This window comes from Callithrix jacchus, chromosome 4 (genome assembly GCF_049354715.1).
Source record: "Callithrix jacchus isolate 240 chromosome 4, calJac240_pri, whole genome shotgun sequence".
NCBI classification, from domain to species: Eukaryota; Metazoa; Chordata; class Mammalia; order Primates; family Cebidae; genus Callithrix; species Callithrix jacchus.
Genome location: NC_133505.1, coordinates 39,850,370 through 39,868,805, shown reverse-complemented (window position 1 = coordinate 39,868,805; position 18,436 = coordinate 39,850,370). Strand labels below are relative to the sequence as shown.

Below are 18,436 nucleotides of genomic sequence, written 5' to 3'. Positions count from 1 at the left end.
TAAGAGGCTCATGATCTGCACTCTCTTATAGCACCCAGCCCCATTTTCACATAAACATCATACTGCCCTTTCAGATCTGGGTGTTGTGAATGGGCTCATGAAAGTTTCCTTAGAGATAATCTTATATGAAAGTACATATTTTTATAAAGCAAATGGGCAATATTTGAGTAACAATAATCTCCTGACTCATTTGCTTGTCAACCTCCATTTCAGAATGTTGATTTTTTTTCCCCTGTCCCATAAAATCTTACTAACATTCGTTTCTGGGAAAAGAGGAAGCAGTAATTGATTCAACATTGCTCCTGAGCTGGTTTCTCCACTTGGTGAGAAGCAAGTTTTCTTTGAATAAAACACTCGACACATGACATGTAATAAGTCCTAGACTTCTTTCACTGTGAATTTTGTGTTTTTCAGTAGTACAGCTAGCCTTCCAGCCTTGTCCTGGTCAGTTTTAGGCTTTTCAGCTGTGAAGTGTTTTTGTTACGCTGGTGCAGTGGGCTTTGGGTTTGCCAATTTCTGGCAGTTGGGCTTTTTTTCATTCATTCCTGTGTTTTTAAGTCTATTCTAAAGGGCAACTTACAGATATTTTCCCGGCCATCTTTCTACTACTCTTTCTTTCACTTCCCATAGCATCCCTGTGCCCCTGGTTCTGAGTGTGAGCACTGAATGTTGGCCTTCTGGGTGCAGTCTTGGGATGCAGGGTCTTCCTGCCCTTCCCTCCGCATGTTGAAAACTGTGGCAAAGAAAGGTTTTGAAGGAAGAATTGGGAGGAGGACAAGAAAAAAACACTTGAATCTATAAGTTTTGCAAGCTCACAACCGATGAATCTAAGGAGTTCTGTTTGGTTTGATTTGGTCTGGGTTTTTTAAAAAATATTTATTGTCCCTTTACCTGAAGTGTCTTTTCATTTCAGTCACAAGACTTCCTCATGCATAAAAACTTGCTTAAAATATTGTCTTCTGAAATTAGGGTTGTTGAGGCAGGAATAATTTGATAAAGATTTATTGGAAGCCAAATGTCAGGATTGATGCAGGAAGACACACCAATGAAGTTGAGGGTGTCCCAAAGTCTGTTACAAGTTGGAAGGCTTTTGTAAGGAAGTTTAGGAGGAGGGATAGGGGCTCTTCACATCGGAGTTGTCTTTTTTCATTGGAGGGTGTAATACAGAGCTTACAATCATTGGATACAGATGACAATATATAGGCTAAAATATTTTATGCACAAAATAATCAGTAAAACTTCATGATTCAGAAACAAATCCATATCCTTTTTGATGTCAGTAGGTTACATATTAATCAGTGCATCAAACTAGCTCAGAAGTTACATTGAACCGAAATTACATCAACATTTGGATGTATGAGCAGATCTGCTCATAGGTTGCAGAGGTATCCTTCAATCAGACATGATCTTATGTGTAGGAAAAGGCAAGGGCTATGATTGCTTATCTTTTAAGCAGTAGAGTGACTCAGGCAAGACAGATGGGAGGCCATGCGTTCAATCTTGTTTGTCTATAAAGCATCTTTCCCGAGAGCTGCAGGTCATCACAGACTCAGGGGCTTTGTGGAAGTATGCTAGCAAGAAGAAATGAGCAAACATGGCTTCTTACGTTTGCTACTTTGTCTCACAATATAACACATTAGAAAAAGGGTTAGATGTGACCAATAATTGCAGAAAAATGGACCCAAGCCCATTTCATGGACTGTGAAGGGGTCGATGTGGGTTCTCTGCTAAGACTGCACAACCAGTGGAAGCCATGGAGTATGCTGGGTTGTCACAGTCTCAGGCACAGTGTGTCCTTGTGTTTGTTCCAGGGAGGATGGTGGATTTTCCAGGGTACAGTCTGTCTGGTGTAATCGCCTCCTTCTTCTTCATCCTGCTGACAATGAAGCAATCAGGTAGGATTCCTTTCTCCCTTTATTGTATAGTCTAAAGTCCCAGGGAGCTAGCCTGGGTCCAAAGGTCTAGAACAACATCTAAGCATGTAAGTCCTGGGGCCAATGCACCTGTGTCCAAGAAGGAACTCCTGACTTTTGAGGAGCTCCTCCACTCCCAGGAGCTCCTCCACTCCCAGGAGCTTCTCCACTCCCAGGAGCTCCTCCACTCCCAGGAGCTCCTCCACTCCTAGCTGAGTCACCTCTGGAAAGTTACTTGAGCACCTCATGCCTTAGTTCTTCCATCTTTTTAATGAGAATAGCAGTAGTAACTATGTCTAAGAGGCCAGCACATGCTTTAGGACTAAATAAGACATGAAAAGCACTTGAACCAGTGCTTGCACCATGTTAAATTATTAATCCACTCTCCTGCTTCCAACAGGACAGTACTTTGGGGTCAAGAAATGCAGTTGCTTCTTACCATAAATTTGGCTGCAAAAAAAAAATTAAATAAATAAAAATAAGAAATTAGAAGGCGACCTCGAAGAAATAGACTTGGAAATCTCATTAGCCAAATTTTGTCAGTCAAACATTCCACCTTGAAAAAGAATTATAAAAATTCAGTGGGCCCATCAATGATAGACTAGATAAAGAAAACGTGGCACATATACACCATGGAATACTATGCGGCCATTAAAAAGGATTAGTTCATGTTCTTTGCAGGGACATGGATGAAGCAGGAAACCATCATTCTCAGCAAACTAACACAAGAACAGAAAACCAGACACCACATGTTCTCACTCATAAGTGGGAGTTGAACAATGACAATGCATGGACACAGAGAGGGAAACATCATACACCATGGATTATCAGGGGGTGAGGACTGGAGGAGGAATAGCATTAGGAGAAATACCTAATGTAGATGACGGATTGATGGGTGCAGCAAACCACCATGGCACGTGTATACGTATGTAACAAATCTGTACGCTCTGCACATGTAACCCAGAACTTAAAAGTGTAATTAAAAAAAAATTTTTTTTTAATTCAGTGTCAGAGGCAGTTGTCAGAGCCCCAAGGAAAATGCAGCATGGCAATGTGGAAAAAAAAAACACTGGACAGGGCATGAGAGGGCACGGGCTCTGCCTGGGCACTGCAGAACTGGTGTGGTGTGATGAGGCTGCTGCCTTCTCTGCGCTTGTGCTGCAGCTCCCTACCCTGTAACAGTCAATCTGATGGGATGTCTTCAGTTCTAGCTTCACTATTCATCAATGAATAATGCATAATGCAAGCAGATCTCCACTTGGGTTTTTAGCCACCTTTTGAGCCACATCTATTTGATACCCAGAAGCAGCTAAGTAGGGTGAGGTTCTTCTTAATAGGATTGGATCTGCACAGAGAAAGAGCAAATGTCCCCAGAGCATTTAAGATGAGAAAGAACATATTATACATGACATAAAATGATCAAATATAATAACATACATAACTGTTAAACATCTCTTCAATTTGAAGATACAAGGAAGAGATCAGACATGTCTTAGCATTTGTTTGGAAGACTCAAAATCTCTAGACAAGCCACTGTCCTTAATCCAGCACAAATGTCCTTGTGGAAGCTGCCTTGTACATAGTCCCAGTAATTGGCCTCTTGCCTACTCCAGGCAAAAAAAAGAAAAAAAAAAGAAAAAAAGCCCAGTTTCATATCTAGGAGAAGAGGAATCCTGACAGGCTAAAAAAGCTAATAAATTGATTTATTACCTAAATTTTAGGAAAATAAAATGTTAATAACAAGAATAAGATTTCAAATTTAAAAGTCAATTTACATGAAGATTAATGACTCAAGTAATAAATAATTTACTTGAAAATAAAAAAACAGGTATGGTGGTGTTAGTATCTTAAAGATGAAGAAATTAAGACTTCAAATCTCAAAATCTTACCACGAATAATAGATTAGCCCCCAAATCACATAGCTGCTAAGTGGCAGACAGCACTCTCACTCACATTTTTGAACTGCATTTATTTTCAGTACACACAATGACTGTGTAACAAGCAAATGTGCAAATCATCACGCCGGATTTCTCTAAAACATGAAACAGACATCCCACCCTCTTCTAGTTGCCTCCATTTTGATAGACTGGACATCCCAAAGCATGCATATTGATTTTCTGATTGTCATTTCCTTGTCCTCTTTTTCACTCATTTTGTAGAGGACCTTCGGGTCATTGGTCCTGCTCATCCTATCCTGGCCAGGGTTGGGGAAGATGTCCTGCTAACCTGCCAGCTACTCCCCAAGAGGACCGCAATGCACATGGAGGTGAGGTGGTACCGTTCGGAGCCCAGCACACCTGTGTTCACACACAGGGATGGAGTGGAGGTTACTGAGATGCAGATGGAGGAGTACAAAGGCCGGGTAGAGTTGATAGAGGATGGCATTGCAAAGGGAAGCATGGCACTGAAGATATACAACATCCAGCCCTCCGACAATGGACAATACTGGTGTCATTTCCAGGATGGGGACTATTGTGGAGAAACAAGCTTGCTGCTCAAAGTAGCAGGTGAATATCTGGGGAAAGACACAGGGTCTCAGGAGGCAGAAGTGTACTTTGTGGTAAGCTTTTTGTCAGTTGAGGAATTCCCTTTGAATCACCCAGGTAATTCCTAATGCTTAGTCCTCTGCCCTGATTGATTTAAAAATAAGTGGTTCTTGAATCTTCAAAGCAAGCTTAGTGTTAAAATATTTTCCAAAATTTAATTTGCACAGTTTTGACTGTTCTTGAGGATTATTTGAAATCCATGACATGCAGTCATTAGCAATTTTGCCGAGACACACATTTGTGCTGCCTAAGGCTGGTGTGCAAGAGCAAGCCAATTGCTGCATGAGTGAGCCCAGCTGACTGCCCCACATCTGTATCTCAGGGCATCGGTTGTTCTCTACCCAACCCCGCCTATGCAGAAACTGAGATGTGAAAAGGTTCTTTCTTGGTGAAATGCCCTCAGTTAGAAAGCTAGTAATGAGACTGAAGAGGCCAAGAATGTTGTGCTTTGGAGATTGTCATACACTAATGTTCAATGAATTGGGGCCTCACAGATGCTTTTGGACACACCCACTATGAATGGGAAGGTTCTTCAGATTGCTGTTGTATTAGCTAAGCAGGAAGGGGTGGGGAGGAAGGGGACAACTGAAGAATGGATCTGTCTTATGAAATGTAAACCATTATATGATTCCCTGACAGGACTAACTCCTCCATGTTCTAAAGAGAAAATCAAGTAAATCCAATTACTAAGGTAAATGGGAAAAAATCGTTTTATGGAGATGTTAACGTCCCCAGCTGATACTGCTTCCTTCTTTACTTCCCTGAGAGGCTGTTTCCTAATAACTGTTTTTCCTTAACATTCATTACTTTTAATATGTTGGAGGTGATTCAAAACAGATGGAAGATTCCCTGTATTTCTGAGATGTGGGGGACAGGGAACATGGTGATGTATTTCAATAGAAGGAACATTTACAAATAAGTCACAAGTTTTCTAAGGCTCCAAGGGAAGGGAGTAGATCTCTCCTTTACCAGCAAGTGATCAAGACAGAATTCCCATTTATGGAAAATATAGTCCTCTGAGTTTGGGTTTGGGAATTTCATACTAGAGGGGAAAAAATCATGATTTCATAAATTGTTCTAAACTAAGATTTCTCAAAACCATTTTACCCATTGAATAGAATATTTAGCTACAGAAAAACTCATGGATCTTCACATTTCACATAGTCCCATTTATCCTCCTGCTTTCCAAGATCACAGCCACCAGCAAAAGATGCAGAAAGCACAGGCCCCAGGGAAGTGATTTCTGACTTTATGTTAAATATTCTGTCTAAATTGGAGTTTCAGACATCATCTAAAATGTCAAACAATGTGCCCAATACAGACAATTTTAAGATGGAAAAGGCGGAGTTCATGGCACAGAGGAATTAATGAATAAATCACACTACATCTTGTTTACAGTGCTAGAGGCGTTCCAAAATGTCATCATGTCCCCTTTCTCTGATTCCCCTTTCTGGATCTGGAGAAAAATACTTGTCCGATGCTAAAATGTAAAGACCCAGACTGGGGAACAAATAAAGTGTATCTGTACTCAAATTTGAATGGGGAGACTTTGGTCAACTTTCTGCTCCTCAGACTCTTGAACTCCAACCATCTCTCCCTGTGAGCAGCGTCACTGCGATCTCAGTCTCTGTGATTTCTGCCTCCATGGGCTCTGGGTGTCAGAGCTGTGGTTTCCCTCTGCAGGTCTGGGGTCTGCCCCTAACATTCACATGGAGGAATCTGTGGAAAGTGGAGTCCAGCTTGTGTGCACTACAAGGGGCTGGTTCCCAGAGCCCCAGGTGTATTGGGAAGACATCCAAGGAGAGAAGCTGCTGGCCGTGTCTGAGCATCACATCCAAGATGAAGATGGCCTGTTCTGTGTGGAAACCACTCTTGTGGTCAAGAACGCCTATGCAGAGTCCGTGTCCTGCTTCATCTACAACCCTGTCCTCAGTGAGGAGAAGGGGGCAATTATCAGCATCCCAGGTCAGTGCTCTCCCTCTAGGACCAACATGCTCAGATCAGCAGGAGTGGTCCCAGGGACTGCACCACAGCATCCCATATTTTTATCAAGAGACATATCTATCATTTAGTAATATGTATTGAAAGCTATAAAACATTTATGACTGAATATTTATGCATTCCATTTTAACTGAAGAGCTGTTACAGCACTTCCATTATTTCTGAGTTCTACCTTTTCTTCTTCGGCATTGTTTTTACTCACAAGTATTCACTGCATTGTAAAGAAAATAAAGCTATATTCCTTCGACTGAAATGGCTTCCTATGCTGCATGTAGCATATGAAGATAATCAGAGATGTAGAGAGCTATTTGCATAATAGAATATTAGTTACAGCCTTATTTATAAATAGCAGCAAAAACAATCAACCCCCCAATACAACAGTACGGTGTTGAGGCTTGTGTTATATACTTTATAGAATTGATTTAAAAATGTATTTTAAAATAATTTTAATGGTTGAAAAAATCCTCATGGCATACTGTTCAACGATAAACATGACATCTATCTGTAAATAGGCATTTCCAATCACATAAACTTGTTGGTTTTAAATAACTTATAACTGCACTACAAGTTTCAGGATACCCCCCACATTTGGATATAAGTATACAGTTATTCATACAAATGGATGGATAAAAAACTTTAAAGTAAATGTTATATTTTAATTTTAAATGAAGCTGATTGTATATGATATATAGTCTCTCCATATTGTAATTATAGGTGATACAGCTTGTGTCCATATAATTTGTACTTTCTGTATATCTATAAAAGGAACATATGTTATTTTCATAACTGATAGTTAAGTATTTATGCTGTAAATATCAAAATAAACCAACAGAATCATGGGGAGACGGAAGTGAGAGCGTTTTGTTGTGCAGAGAAAAGAAAAAAGCTGTGTCATTGGGTAATCTGTGGGAAAATCCATATTTTCTGCTTTTCATGTTTTTTCTATGAATTGAGCTTTACTATGTAACGTATAACTTGCTTTGTTTTTTAAAAGATAGTTTCTCTCCTTTCCCTTACACCAAATTCCTTAATATGTTATACTTGTTCTTTTTCCAGAGAAACTTCAGACTGAGCTGGGTAAGTATGAAGTGCTGACACACACCTGTGCGGGGAGCTTCTGCCCTCTCCAGCAGAGGGAGGGGAGCTACCATGAGACCATGTGATCCAGAGGAGGAACTGAGGCATGACTTTACCAGGTCTTATGTTCATTAAATACCAGAGGGGACCAGCAAAGTGCAGCCTCATTCAAGACGTTTCCACTGTGTAACCTGACACTTCAGGGGCTCATGGGGATTCCAGTGAGCATCAGATGGACACCTAGAAGGAGCACTGCATCGTCTCTACTCTACCTGTTGAGGGGAAAGGGATTGCCTCGGAGTGTGTGGGGGATGACAGCAGACAGCTGGCCAGGGTCTGGAGGCCCTTTGAAAACATTTCAAGTGTGAGCAAGGGCAGCATCATTATGATAACTGGGATTTGCACCCACCGCCTCCCCACTCAACCCTGGTATGGGGTCCTGCACCTGCTCCTCACCACAGTAGGCCCCTAATCTAATCACTATTGGGAAGGAACTGTTACTTTCTAGGTGCAACCTGGGATCCTGTCACTGTGGCAATAATTTTTGTCTTTATAGTTGAACTGAGGCTATTATTTTACTGATATAAGTGACAGTACCTGATATAAGTACCTGAGATAAGTGGTTTAAAACATAACCAGCTGATGTCTGAGTCCCTTTCAGTTTCCCCTTTACCTCCTACTATCTCCCTTCTTTCTATGGCCTCTTCCAGCCCAAGGTAACCCACCTGCTCCCTGCCTAGGTGCATAGAACCTGGATCCTTATGTCCTCCTTCCCTCAATACCCTGCTCTCCACCAAGTCACCTGCTCCAGGAATGTGTGTACGTGTGTGCTTTAGGTGAGCTTAAGCACACCTTTCAGCCCACAAAAGAGTTTTTGAGGAAAATCAGGGTGACAAATACAACCCAATCTCTGCCAGAGTCTAATGTGGCACCTTCAATCCCATCAGGCCATAAACATAAAGGGAAAGGTCTCTGGAAGGCGTAAGGTAACTCCACAATCTGAGGAGAGACACACTCCTGTGTACCTTACCCTTCTGAGATTAGGAGGTCAAGCTAGTGTTTGGGGCAGGGTGACACAAGTCTGTCTCTCAAGAAGGTTTTAGGAGAAGAGTCACTCCTCTGAGTTCTCTGAGACCCACTGGAGACCCAGCACACAAAATACGACCCCTTGTTGTGTTGTTCCTAAGTCATGCTGACCTTCTGGGGCCACAATTAACCAAGGTGGAAAGATGGAGCTTCCCTTTGCTTCCTGTCAGGTGGGAGAGGAGGGCTCTGGGCACAGAAGCTCTGCAGGTGAGCTCTGGTGATGGGATACACCGCTCTCTATGGAAACCCTAAGACTGAAATCCCTGCTCATACTCTAGTAATAAGGTTTTTCATTTATAAAGATAATGATTAGTTTTTCGACATATTAATTGTATGCCAGGCACTATGCCAAATGTGACACAGGAATTGTTTCATTTTTTTCTTACAATAGTTATAAAGTTTAATTGCTTTATTCTCATTTTACAGCTAAGAAAAAATCTTAGAGACATATACTGTTTGCCAAAAATCAGGAAGAAATGGTGATTTTGCCTTTCAATCTACATCCATCTAACCTAAGAGTGCAAGTCCTTAATTACTTATGTGTGACTTTATCAGCTCATTCATGTCTATTTTTCTCATCTTTAAAGTGAACAGCTTGAATTTAATCTGTAATGTAGTGTCCAGTTCTAAGAGACTAGATATCATTAGCATATTTGAGAAATGAGGTAGTGCATTAATTGAATACACTGACTGAAAGAGGATTCTGTGGTTTGATGATGAGATTATCAGATTTCAAGGAATCGGTGCATAATTCAGTGTATTTCACACTCCAGAAGGGATTTAATTTTTCAGTGGATATTCAGAAGGCATTTCAGAACATACACACAATAACCAAAAACAAAACGAAGCAATACATTTCAGCACAAACTGTCTGGAAGGTTGTGTACAAAACTGCATCGAAAAAGGCTAGCAACTACTGCATGTTCACACTTATAAGTGGGAGCTGATTGAAGAGAACACATGGACACATGGCAGGGAACAGCACACACTGGACACCTGTTGTGGGGTGGGGGGAGGGAGAGGATCAGGAAGAAGAGCTAACGGATGCTGGGCTTAACACCTGGGTGACGGAATGACCTGTGCAGTAAACCATGGCACACGTTTACCTATGTAACAGACCTGCACTTCCTACACGTGTACCCTGAACTTAAAAGATGAAGAAAAAAAGTGAGTTAGACATAGTGGCTCCCAAGGAGCTCATATTCTGGTAGAACATCAATTATTAACAAACAGGGCTGCATCATTTTTCCAGTACTTTAAACTTCAGTTTTACTTGGACAAAAGGAATTTTGGCGATAATGCATCAAATTAACTGAATCTCTATACTTATATTTCGCCATGTAATGGAATTGCAATGGAATTTAGTCTCCACTGAAGTCCACTTTAACTCTTAATTACCTATGTCAGGCAGGGCAAGCCAGTTTAAGATCTGATATGTGCCACAGGTCACGGACAGGGAATAAAACCCTCATATGGATAAAGATGAGGAAACAGTCTGTTTTATTAAGTGATTTACTGTAAGACAAGTGGATGGAGAAACAGCCCCAAACTAACCCCTAGTCCATTTTTTCTGATTCTCGTCTTCAGGTTTTAATAGATACATAGGGGAGGAAGATAATATCGTTTTAGGTAAAATTACAGGACAAAGCAAACAAAATGCTGGAAATAACTGGGAGTCAAATATTACCTGGAATAGATGGTAATAATCTGAAAATTAGAATTGAGTTAACAGTGATTTTCCTCTCTACAAAGGTAGCTGGCAGTTTTCGGCCAATGACGTAATGGGATGTTAACGCCTTTGGCCAGTGACTCCCTGCAGAGAACCTACAATTTGGTGCTTGTGTTTCTATTATAAATGATCACAACTTATGCAAAACCATTCTTATTATTTAATAGAAAAAGATGACACTTAATTTAGAATAGAGAAAAACTGGCATGGGCAGGCCTGATGAGAATGGGAATGTATCATAGCTTGGGTCCAGGAAGGTCCTCAGAGAGCATCTCTCTGCACCTTGCACAGTGGGAGAATTAGAACCCTTTTTCACATTCCTCATTGTTTCACAATTTGTATTTTGCCAACCTTCCCAATTCTTGATCTTAAAATGTTAATCTTAATTTTCAAAATTATTCTGAGGACATTCAATTGGCATGTGTCTATAACTCCACTATGTAGAACATTGGGGAAATAAAATCTAGTGGCTGGACCAGACTTACAAGGTGCTACAAAGACTACCTAGATGAAGATTTCTTCAAATATCATTACCAAAAATCCACATGAGACTCATTTTAAACCCCTCCCTATTGCCAAGTCAGAGGGTAGGAATGGCTCCAATGCCCTCATGTCTCACAGGTCTGTGCCCCTCTGCTCACACTGCATGGGCTTCCAGGCACTTTATGCAAACTATTTTGTACAACTCTGAAACATTATGATTCTGATAGTTGTATACCAAATTCATAGTTTAAGAAACTGAGGCGTTAAGAAGTAGTTTAAGACAAATTAAAAAGTAGTTTAAAATCGTACAGAATTGAAGTGTTAGAAGAAAAACTTTAAACAGACTAAATTTAGCAGCGTCTAACTGAGCAAAAGACGACTCGTAAACAAGGCATCCTGCAGACTCAGAATGCTTTCAGAGCATTCAAAGCAGCAGTTACAGACAGAAAATGGAAACGAGGTACGGAACACAGGAGTGAGCCGCAGAGCCGGCTCTGCTGGCTGCAGCTTGGCGTTGCCAATTTGAATAAGGTTTCAGGAGTTGACCGCTGCAACTGACTGAAGCGCAGCAGCTGCTGCTCAGCGATTTATTACGAAAGCGCACTCCTCAGTTAGGCTTAGCTCCTAAGTTAGGCTTATTCATAAAATAATTTTGCAATTAAAACTACCAGAATAAAATGAGCAATTTATAAATTTGGCCCCAGAACGCCTCTGTACCTGAGTGCCTACGTAACAAACTGCAGCCTCGGTGAGGCTTTCAGTGGCTGGTGCTAAGGTAGGTTCAGTTTGTCACATGAGGCGTCAGGTACAGAGGCATCTGGGCCAAATTCATAAACTGTTCCTTTCATTCTGGGAGATGTTTGTTTGTTTTAGACAGAGTCTCTCTTTGTCACCCAGCCTGGAGTGCAATGGCATCATCTCGGCTCACTGCAACCTCCCCCTCCCAGGTTCAAGTCACTCTTCTGCTTCAGCCTCCAGAGTACCTGGGCTACAGGCATTCGAGACCACACCCAGCTAATTTTTGTACTTTTGTAGAGATGGGGCTTCACCATGTTGACCAGGCTGGTTGAACTCCTGACCTCAGGTGATCCGCCCACCTCGGCCTCCAAAGTGCTGGGATTACAGGCGTGAACCACTGTGCCCAACCTATTCTGGGAGTTTTAATTGCAAACCTGTTTTATTATTGGTCTTTAAACTGAAAAAATTACAGGCAGAAGCAGGGATTCAATTACTGTTTTACTCGGACTGACACGCATCATGGAATGATTCCTTTTTAAAGAAGAACAACCTCTATTCTGGGTCTATGACACCCCCACCTCACCTAAGGATGACCCTGAGCCTCACAGCTTCCCTGGGATGCTCATGGTTTCTAAACTCCAGTGGAGCTGTTCTTAGAGATGACATTATTGGTTCCATTTGATTCTTTCATTATGTTTTGTCCACTGTATTTAACAGCTTCTTTAAAGGTGATTGGACCTTCCCAGCCCATCCTTGTCAGAGTGGGAGAAGATATACAGCTAACCTGTTACCTGTCCCCCAAGGCAAATGCACACAGCATGGAGGGGAGGTGGGTCCGATCCCACCGTTACCCTGCTGTGCATGTGTATAAGGATGGGGACCATGTAGCTGGAGAGCAGATGGCAGAGTACAGAGGGAAGACTGTGCTGGTGGGTGACACCATCGACGAGGGCAGACTGACCCTGCAGATACTCAGTGCCAGACCTTCAGACGACGGGCAGTACCGCTGCCTTTTTGAAAAAGATGATGTCTACCAGGAGGCCAGTTTGGATCTGAAGGTGGTAGGTAAGAAGTCTAGATAGATATTTTGTATTCAATACCTGCTCCTACCCCTTTAATATGCTAGTTCCTGGACAATTTCTCTGACTTTTGAAATTTTCCTAATGCTCATTTATCATTAGATTTATATCAAATCCTCAAGTGTGTGAAACTGTCATAGTTACTTAAAATCCACAAATCAAATGGATGAAATTTAATTATTTTGGTATAGAACTTGTATCTTTTCCAGTATCTTCGAAAATTAATTGACCATCTCTTTTAGGAAATCTGAGTATTTTACTACATATTTTACAAAAGATTCATTGTTTTACAGTGTGTTATTAGAATTTGGGGAAATGTGATAAAATTCTAGAAAGTGTAATTATTTGAAGACTAAACTGGAGCCCCCGTGTAAGCAAAAATTATAAAGATTGACAGCTTTGGCAGGGACAGGGGAGGAAAGATGAAATCACTCCCTGGAACATCATTTCCACTCTCTCTATGTGTGAGAATTGACACGTCCAGTTTTAGCAGACGCCACTGGGTACATATAGGCTGAAGTCTTCGATATGCCATGTGTTTATCCCATGGATTTTGATTCTAAATTAATAAACATGTTTAGGAAATAGCCACAGGAATGCATGTTAAGAAATTACACGAGCCTTGTATTTTCTGCCACTGGACATAGACATTTATAAGGTGTCAATTTTTGAGAATATCCTCCTACTCAATATTTTAATCCTGTCCATGTGACCCAAAAAGTTATTTTGTTCTCAGGAACTAAATAAATGTTGGATTTTAAAATTTAACCTACCTCTTAATCATCCCAGAATGATTTAGGTATACAAAGCATAAAAATAAACAAACAAACAAAACAAAACAAGAAAATACTCCAGCCAGCCTCATCCCTGAGTGGAGTACAATCCCCCTTAAGCTTTTCTCCCTTCCCCAAGCCCCCGCATCACCATCTTTTCTCCCAGTGAAATTGCTTTCCTCTCAGCCACTTGAAAGGACTCTATGCTTCAGTTTCTTTTTCTCTGTCCTCAGGTCTGGGTTCTTCCCCACTGATCAATGTGGAAGGGCGAAAAGATGGAGAAATGCAGCTGATGTGCTCTTCAGATGGGTGGTTCCCACAGCCCCACGTACAGTGGAGGGACATGCAAAGAAGGACGATACCATCATCTTCCGAGGCCCTGACTCAAGGCAGCCGTGGGCTGTTCCATGTGGAGACATTGCTATGGGTCACAAACATCTCCACTGTGAACGTCACTTGTTCCATCAGCATCCCCTTTTTGGGCGAGGAGAAAAGAGCAACTTTTTCTCTCTCAGGTTGGTGATTCCATATATTCCTTCAGGTTTGGAAAATAAATATGAAGACCAACTCAGACCTACTCACCGTATTGCTCTTCTTCCTTTTTGATTTTTATTTGCTTCTCTCTGATGAGGTCTCCTGCTATCTTCTGCAAAGCTGGTTTTCAGGACACTTGGATTGTACTCCTCTGAGTTTCTCCCTGACACCCTGAACTAGAGCCCTGCAATTACATTCATCATTGGATACACACTAAATTCTCATAATTGACCCTGTCTTCACTCTCCCTGTAAATTCTTTTCTTCTGATGTGAAAACAATTACAACACTCTGTTGTGTTTTTCCCTCACGGTAGATTTTCTTCTGAATTAGAAACTGATTTTCATTAGCCCCATCTTCATGGCTGTGGCTGGAGTAACTTTATCCTTCTCCCCCCAAGTCATTCCAGTGATTGTGTGATGCAGCTGGAAGAGAGAAGGAAAACAACTTGTCTGTGCATGTGTACATTTCTGAGACAAGCAAATACAAAATGCTTGCAGTATCTCCTCTGCATCTCCAGAGCAGGGAGGAACAAGCCAACTGCCTCCTGAGATGCCCAGTTCTCTCCCTTCTCTCCAGCATAGAAGCTGCTCGGATGAAAAGCACAATTTTGATATTGTCTCAGTTTCAGTTTCATGGGATTCTTGGGTTTCCATTTTAGAGTCCAGGATGACTTTTTTATGGAAGACAGTGCTTATTTTGGGATTGCTTCTTGCTGTGGCTGTAGGCCTGCTCAGGAGGAGGAGCTGAAAGAGGTAAGTCACAGAAACAGAAACAGCAGAGCACATGCAGTGGGAACCATACCGCGCACTTCCCCAAGCCTCCCTTTTCAGAAGTCACCCATGGGACGTTCAGTGACTATCCAGTAACTAAGGAAATGTGAGAAACAGGAAAGCACAGGGCTTATTATGCACTACAGGCTCAGTGATGAATGAGGTTAGAGTTTCCACTTGTAACAGAAGCAAAAGGGTTAAAAGATAATGATTGTATTCCCTGCTGCCCATTTCCCAGTGATCTAGCTAAGGAGGAAGATGGAAAAAGTTAGTAGTATAGCCATCCTTGTTTTTGAGGCTGAGAGCTGGGGTTCACTGAGACTTGTCGGCATGAACATTGTCCTGTGATCTTTTAAAACTTGGTGACCTCCTTGTTGGTGATTTCTGTTTTGCTGGTGACTTCTCATCTGTTAGGGAGGCTGCTTTGGGTGCTCTAGAAAGGGCTTCCACTTTTAATATCTTATGTCCATAAAACACTTGTCTTCCTGTTTGGCTGTTAATAGCATGAAATTATATTGATTAATTATCAGAATGGTTTCTCTTTCTTTACAGTGACTGTGACACTGGCTTCAAATACAGCTCATCTGAAACTGATTTCTTCTGAACAAAACAAGAGTGTGATCCATGGACATTCGGGCAGCCAGACGTCCCACAGAGATCTGATTGTCTGCTCTATGGGCCAGCGGGAACTCCTGTCAGGGAGCTAGTACTGAGAGGTGGAGGCCGGGGACAGGGTGCAATGGGTCCTGAAGGTTGCCAAGCACATGTTGCAATGAAAGGAGTCATCTCTGGGTCACCTCACAGTGAGTTTTAGTCAACGGATTGCAAAAGAAATAAGTACTGGGCCATCACCTCTCTTCCAAGCCTCCTCTTCTTGAAGGTGGCCCCTGAACAAGTCAATCCCCCTGACCGTGCCTCTGAATACCTCTCCTCTTGTAACATGATTGGCAAGTACCCTATCTACACCTTCCCCAAAACTTCCTTCTCTGGGACTCCACAGCCCTCTTCATTCTTTGGTTCCCTAATGTAGGTTCTCTGGACATTTTTTCTGTACCCATAAGAACATCTCCAATATATCCAAGGAAAATGCAATCTGGGATTCTGGAAACTAAGATGATATTCTGAGTCCTGATCACTTTCTCCTTTCTCTACCTGCTTGAAGGGGGCTCCCATGATCATCAGCATACCAAGTCAAGGGTGCTTTAATTCTACTCAGGAAAATCTGCTGGAGACCAATCCCTTCAGAGACCTATTCTGTCCCAGGTTCTCTGAGATTCGGCGTAACAATCACAGTCTGACATCTGATAATCAAGGACCCTTAGAAAACCCCATGGGAAATACAATTTAGCCTACGGGAAGAAATGAAAGGAATAATCAAGAATTTGATCAGTTCCTTTTTTCTTTTTCTTTTTTTTCTGAGACAGAGTCTTGCTGTGTCATGCAGGCTGGAATGCAGTGGCGTGATCTTGGCTCACTGCAACCTCCACCTACGAGGTTCAAGCAATTCTCTTGCCTCAGTCTCAAGAGTAGCTCGGATTACAGGCATGTGCAACCATGCCCGGCCTATTTTTGTATTTTTAGTAGAGATGGAGTTTCACTTTGTTGGCCAGGCTGGTCTCAAACTCCTGGCCTCAAGTGATCCACTTGCCTCAGCCTCCCACAGTGCTGAGATTACAGGCAGGAGCCACCGCCCCTGGCCTGATCAGTTTCTTTAAGATGGTGACAATTAATTGTTCACATAGGTGAAACTGAGAAAAAACATTTTTTAATACAGTTTAAAAGAGTGAGCAAAGCTGCTGAAGAGGGACAAAAATCTGATCACTAAAATATAATCTTGGAAATCTTATAAAGTGTTGTAAAATCCCTACTCCAGATTTTCTGAGAAAGTTAATACAGGAAATGGAGTTAGGAAAAAATTTTAGACTTTCCAATCCAGGAGAAAAATTACGTATCATCTATATGAACATGTCAATTTTATTGTTAGAGCAAAATAAAGTGCACAATTTAAAATTAATAATTATAAAATAAACAAATATAAGCAGTACATGTAACACAGTAAAAATATTTTAAAGTGATATTTCAAGAAGATAAACTATATGTGGAAAAAGGGAGACTGCCAACGAGAAAGACTCTTGGAAAGAATGTTTTGAAGTGAGAAGAAGCATGCCTGCCAGTGGCACTCGGGGCTTTCCAGGATGGCGACGCCACACAGGCATCCAGGTCCTGTGTGGATCACTCACGTACAGCACTCTGGACTTGCTCTTCTGGGCCATCATATTTTTTTTTTCTATTTTTAAACTCATAAATTTAAACACATGAATGTTGGAAACTATGCCTTCTTCTTCCCCAAAGGTACACATTTATTTTATTAAACATTTTTTAAAATTGTGGTAAAATACACATAACATAAAACTTACCCTTTTAACCATTTTAAAGTGTACAATTCTGGGGAAATACACATAACATAAAACTTACCCTTTTAACCATTTTAAAGTGTGCAATTCTGGGGTGTTTTGTATGTTACATTGTTGTGTCATCATCATCATCACTTTATATTTTCAGAATATTTTCATCACCCTAAAGGAAACTCCATACTCATGAAGCAGTTACTGCCCATTTTTCACCCCTTACTCCCGGGTAATGTACGTTCTGTCCCTATGAACTTTTCTATTCTGAATATTTTATATAAATGGAATCGTAAAATTATGTGTATGTGTGTATGTGTATATGTTTGTGGCTTCTTTAGCTTAGCCTAATATTTTTAAAGTTCTTCCATGTCATAGCATGTACCAATGCTTCATTCCTTTTAAAAAAAATTAACAGACATTATTTTTAAGAACAGTTTTAGATTTATGACAAAATGGAAAGGAAAATCCAGGTAGCTCCTATGTCCCTCCTCTCACTCCCATGGATATTTCCCGTTACTAACATCTTCCATTACTGTGGCACATTTGTTACAACCCTTGAAAGAATAGTGACACATTATTTTCAACTAAAGTCCACAGTTTACATTAGGTCCATTTTTTGTGTTATATAGTCTCTGGAGTTTAACAAATGATTTTTACATTTATAATGATATATCTTTATGAAGACTTAAATTTATTAGTAAATACATTAGGTTCATCTGAAAATATTTTAACATCATTTTGATTTAATGTAATTTAAAATAATTTATTGTACAACATCTAAAGGTTAACTATTATTTTTCAGTTACTTTTGAGTTTTCTTTCCTAGTCAGTGTAGCTCTTTGCTTGTTAGTCTGTGCTTGTGAGGGCCCTATTAATTAATAAATTCATTTTCCAGGGGAAAGTCTCATGAAAATTGTTTTTTATCAGTCATGTTCTCTCACTGTATATTAAAAAACATACTTTCCTATAGCTTCCGAAATTGGTGATTAATTTACCTTCTGAGTTCCGATTCCAGTTAGAAAAGCCACGGGAAGGAGAAGGGTTGGTGGCGTGAGGATGGTGCCCCAGTTGCTGGAAGCCCCTATGGCTGATGGGTGGGTCATTGGGCTGGTGCCTCAGGATGCAGTCCCCTCCCCTCCTGGTGTGTAGACAGCTGGGTGTAGTCATTAAAGCAGAGCCTCTCTCAGAATAGATGTCCAGATTGGCTGGATCTCAGTTTCAGGGAGAGGACGGGAGGAAGCCACAGAGACTAAACTGTTAACCTGCCTGACACTTTCCTCCTTTGTCAGTACATTTT

The 18,436-nt window shown here is 41.1% G+C and overlaps 1 protein-coding gene across 1 annotated transcript; it reads left to right on the top strand.

The window, feature by feature from the left end:
• The first annotated feature begins 1,815 nt into the window (after positions 1-1,815).
• BTNL2 (butyrophilin like 2) lies at positions 1,816-18,033 on the top strand. Its single transcript, XM_002806692.7, has 8 exons — positions 1,816-1,895; positions 4,073-4,420; positions 6,143-6,424; positions 7,517-7,537; positions 12,291-12,638; positions 13,659-13,940; positions 14,620-14,713; positions 15,284-18,033. The coding sequence occupies exons 1-7, from the start codon at positions 1,817-1,819 to the stop codon at positions 14,706-14,708; spliced, it is 1,449 nt and encodes a 482-aa protein (XP_002806738.5). The 5' UTR covers position 1,816; the 3' UTR covers positions 14,709-14,713; positions 15,284-18,033.
• The last annotated feature ends 403 nt before the right edge of the window (positions 18,034-18,436 follow it).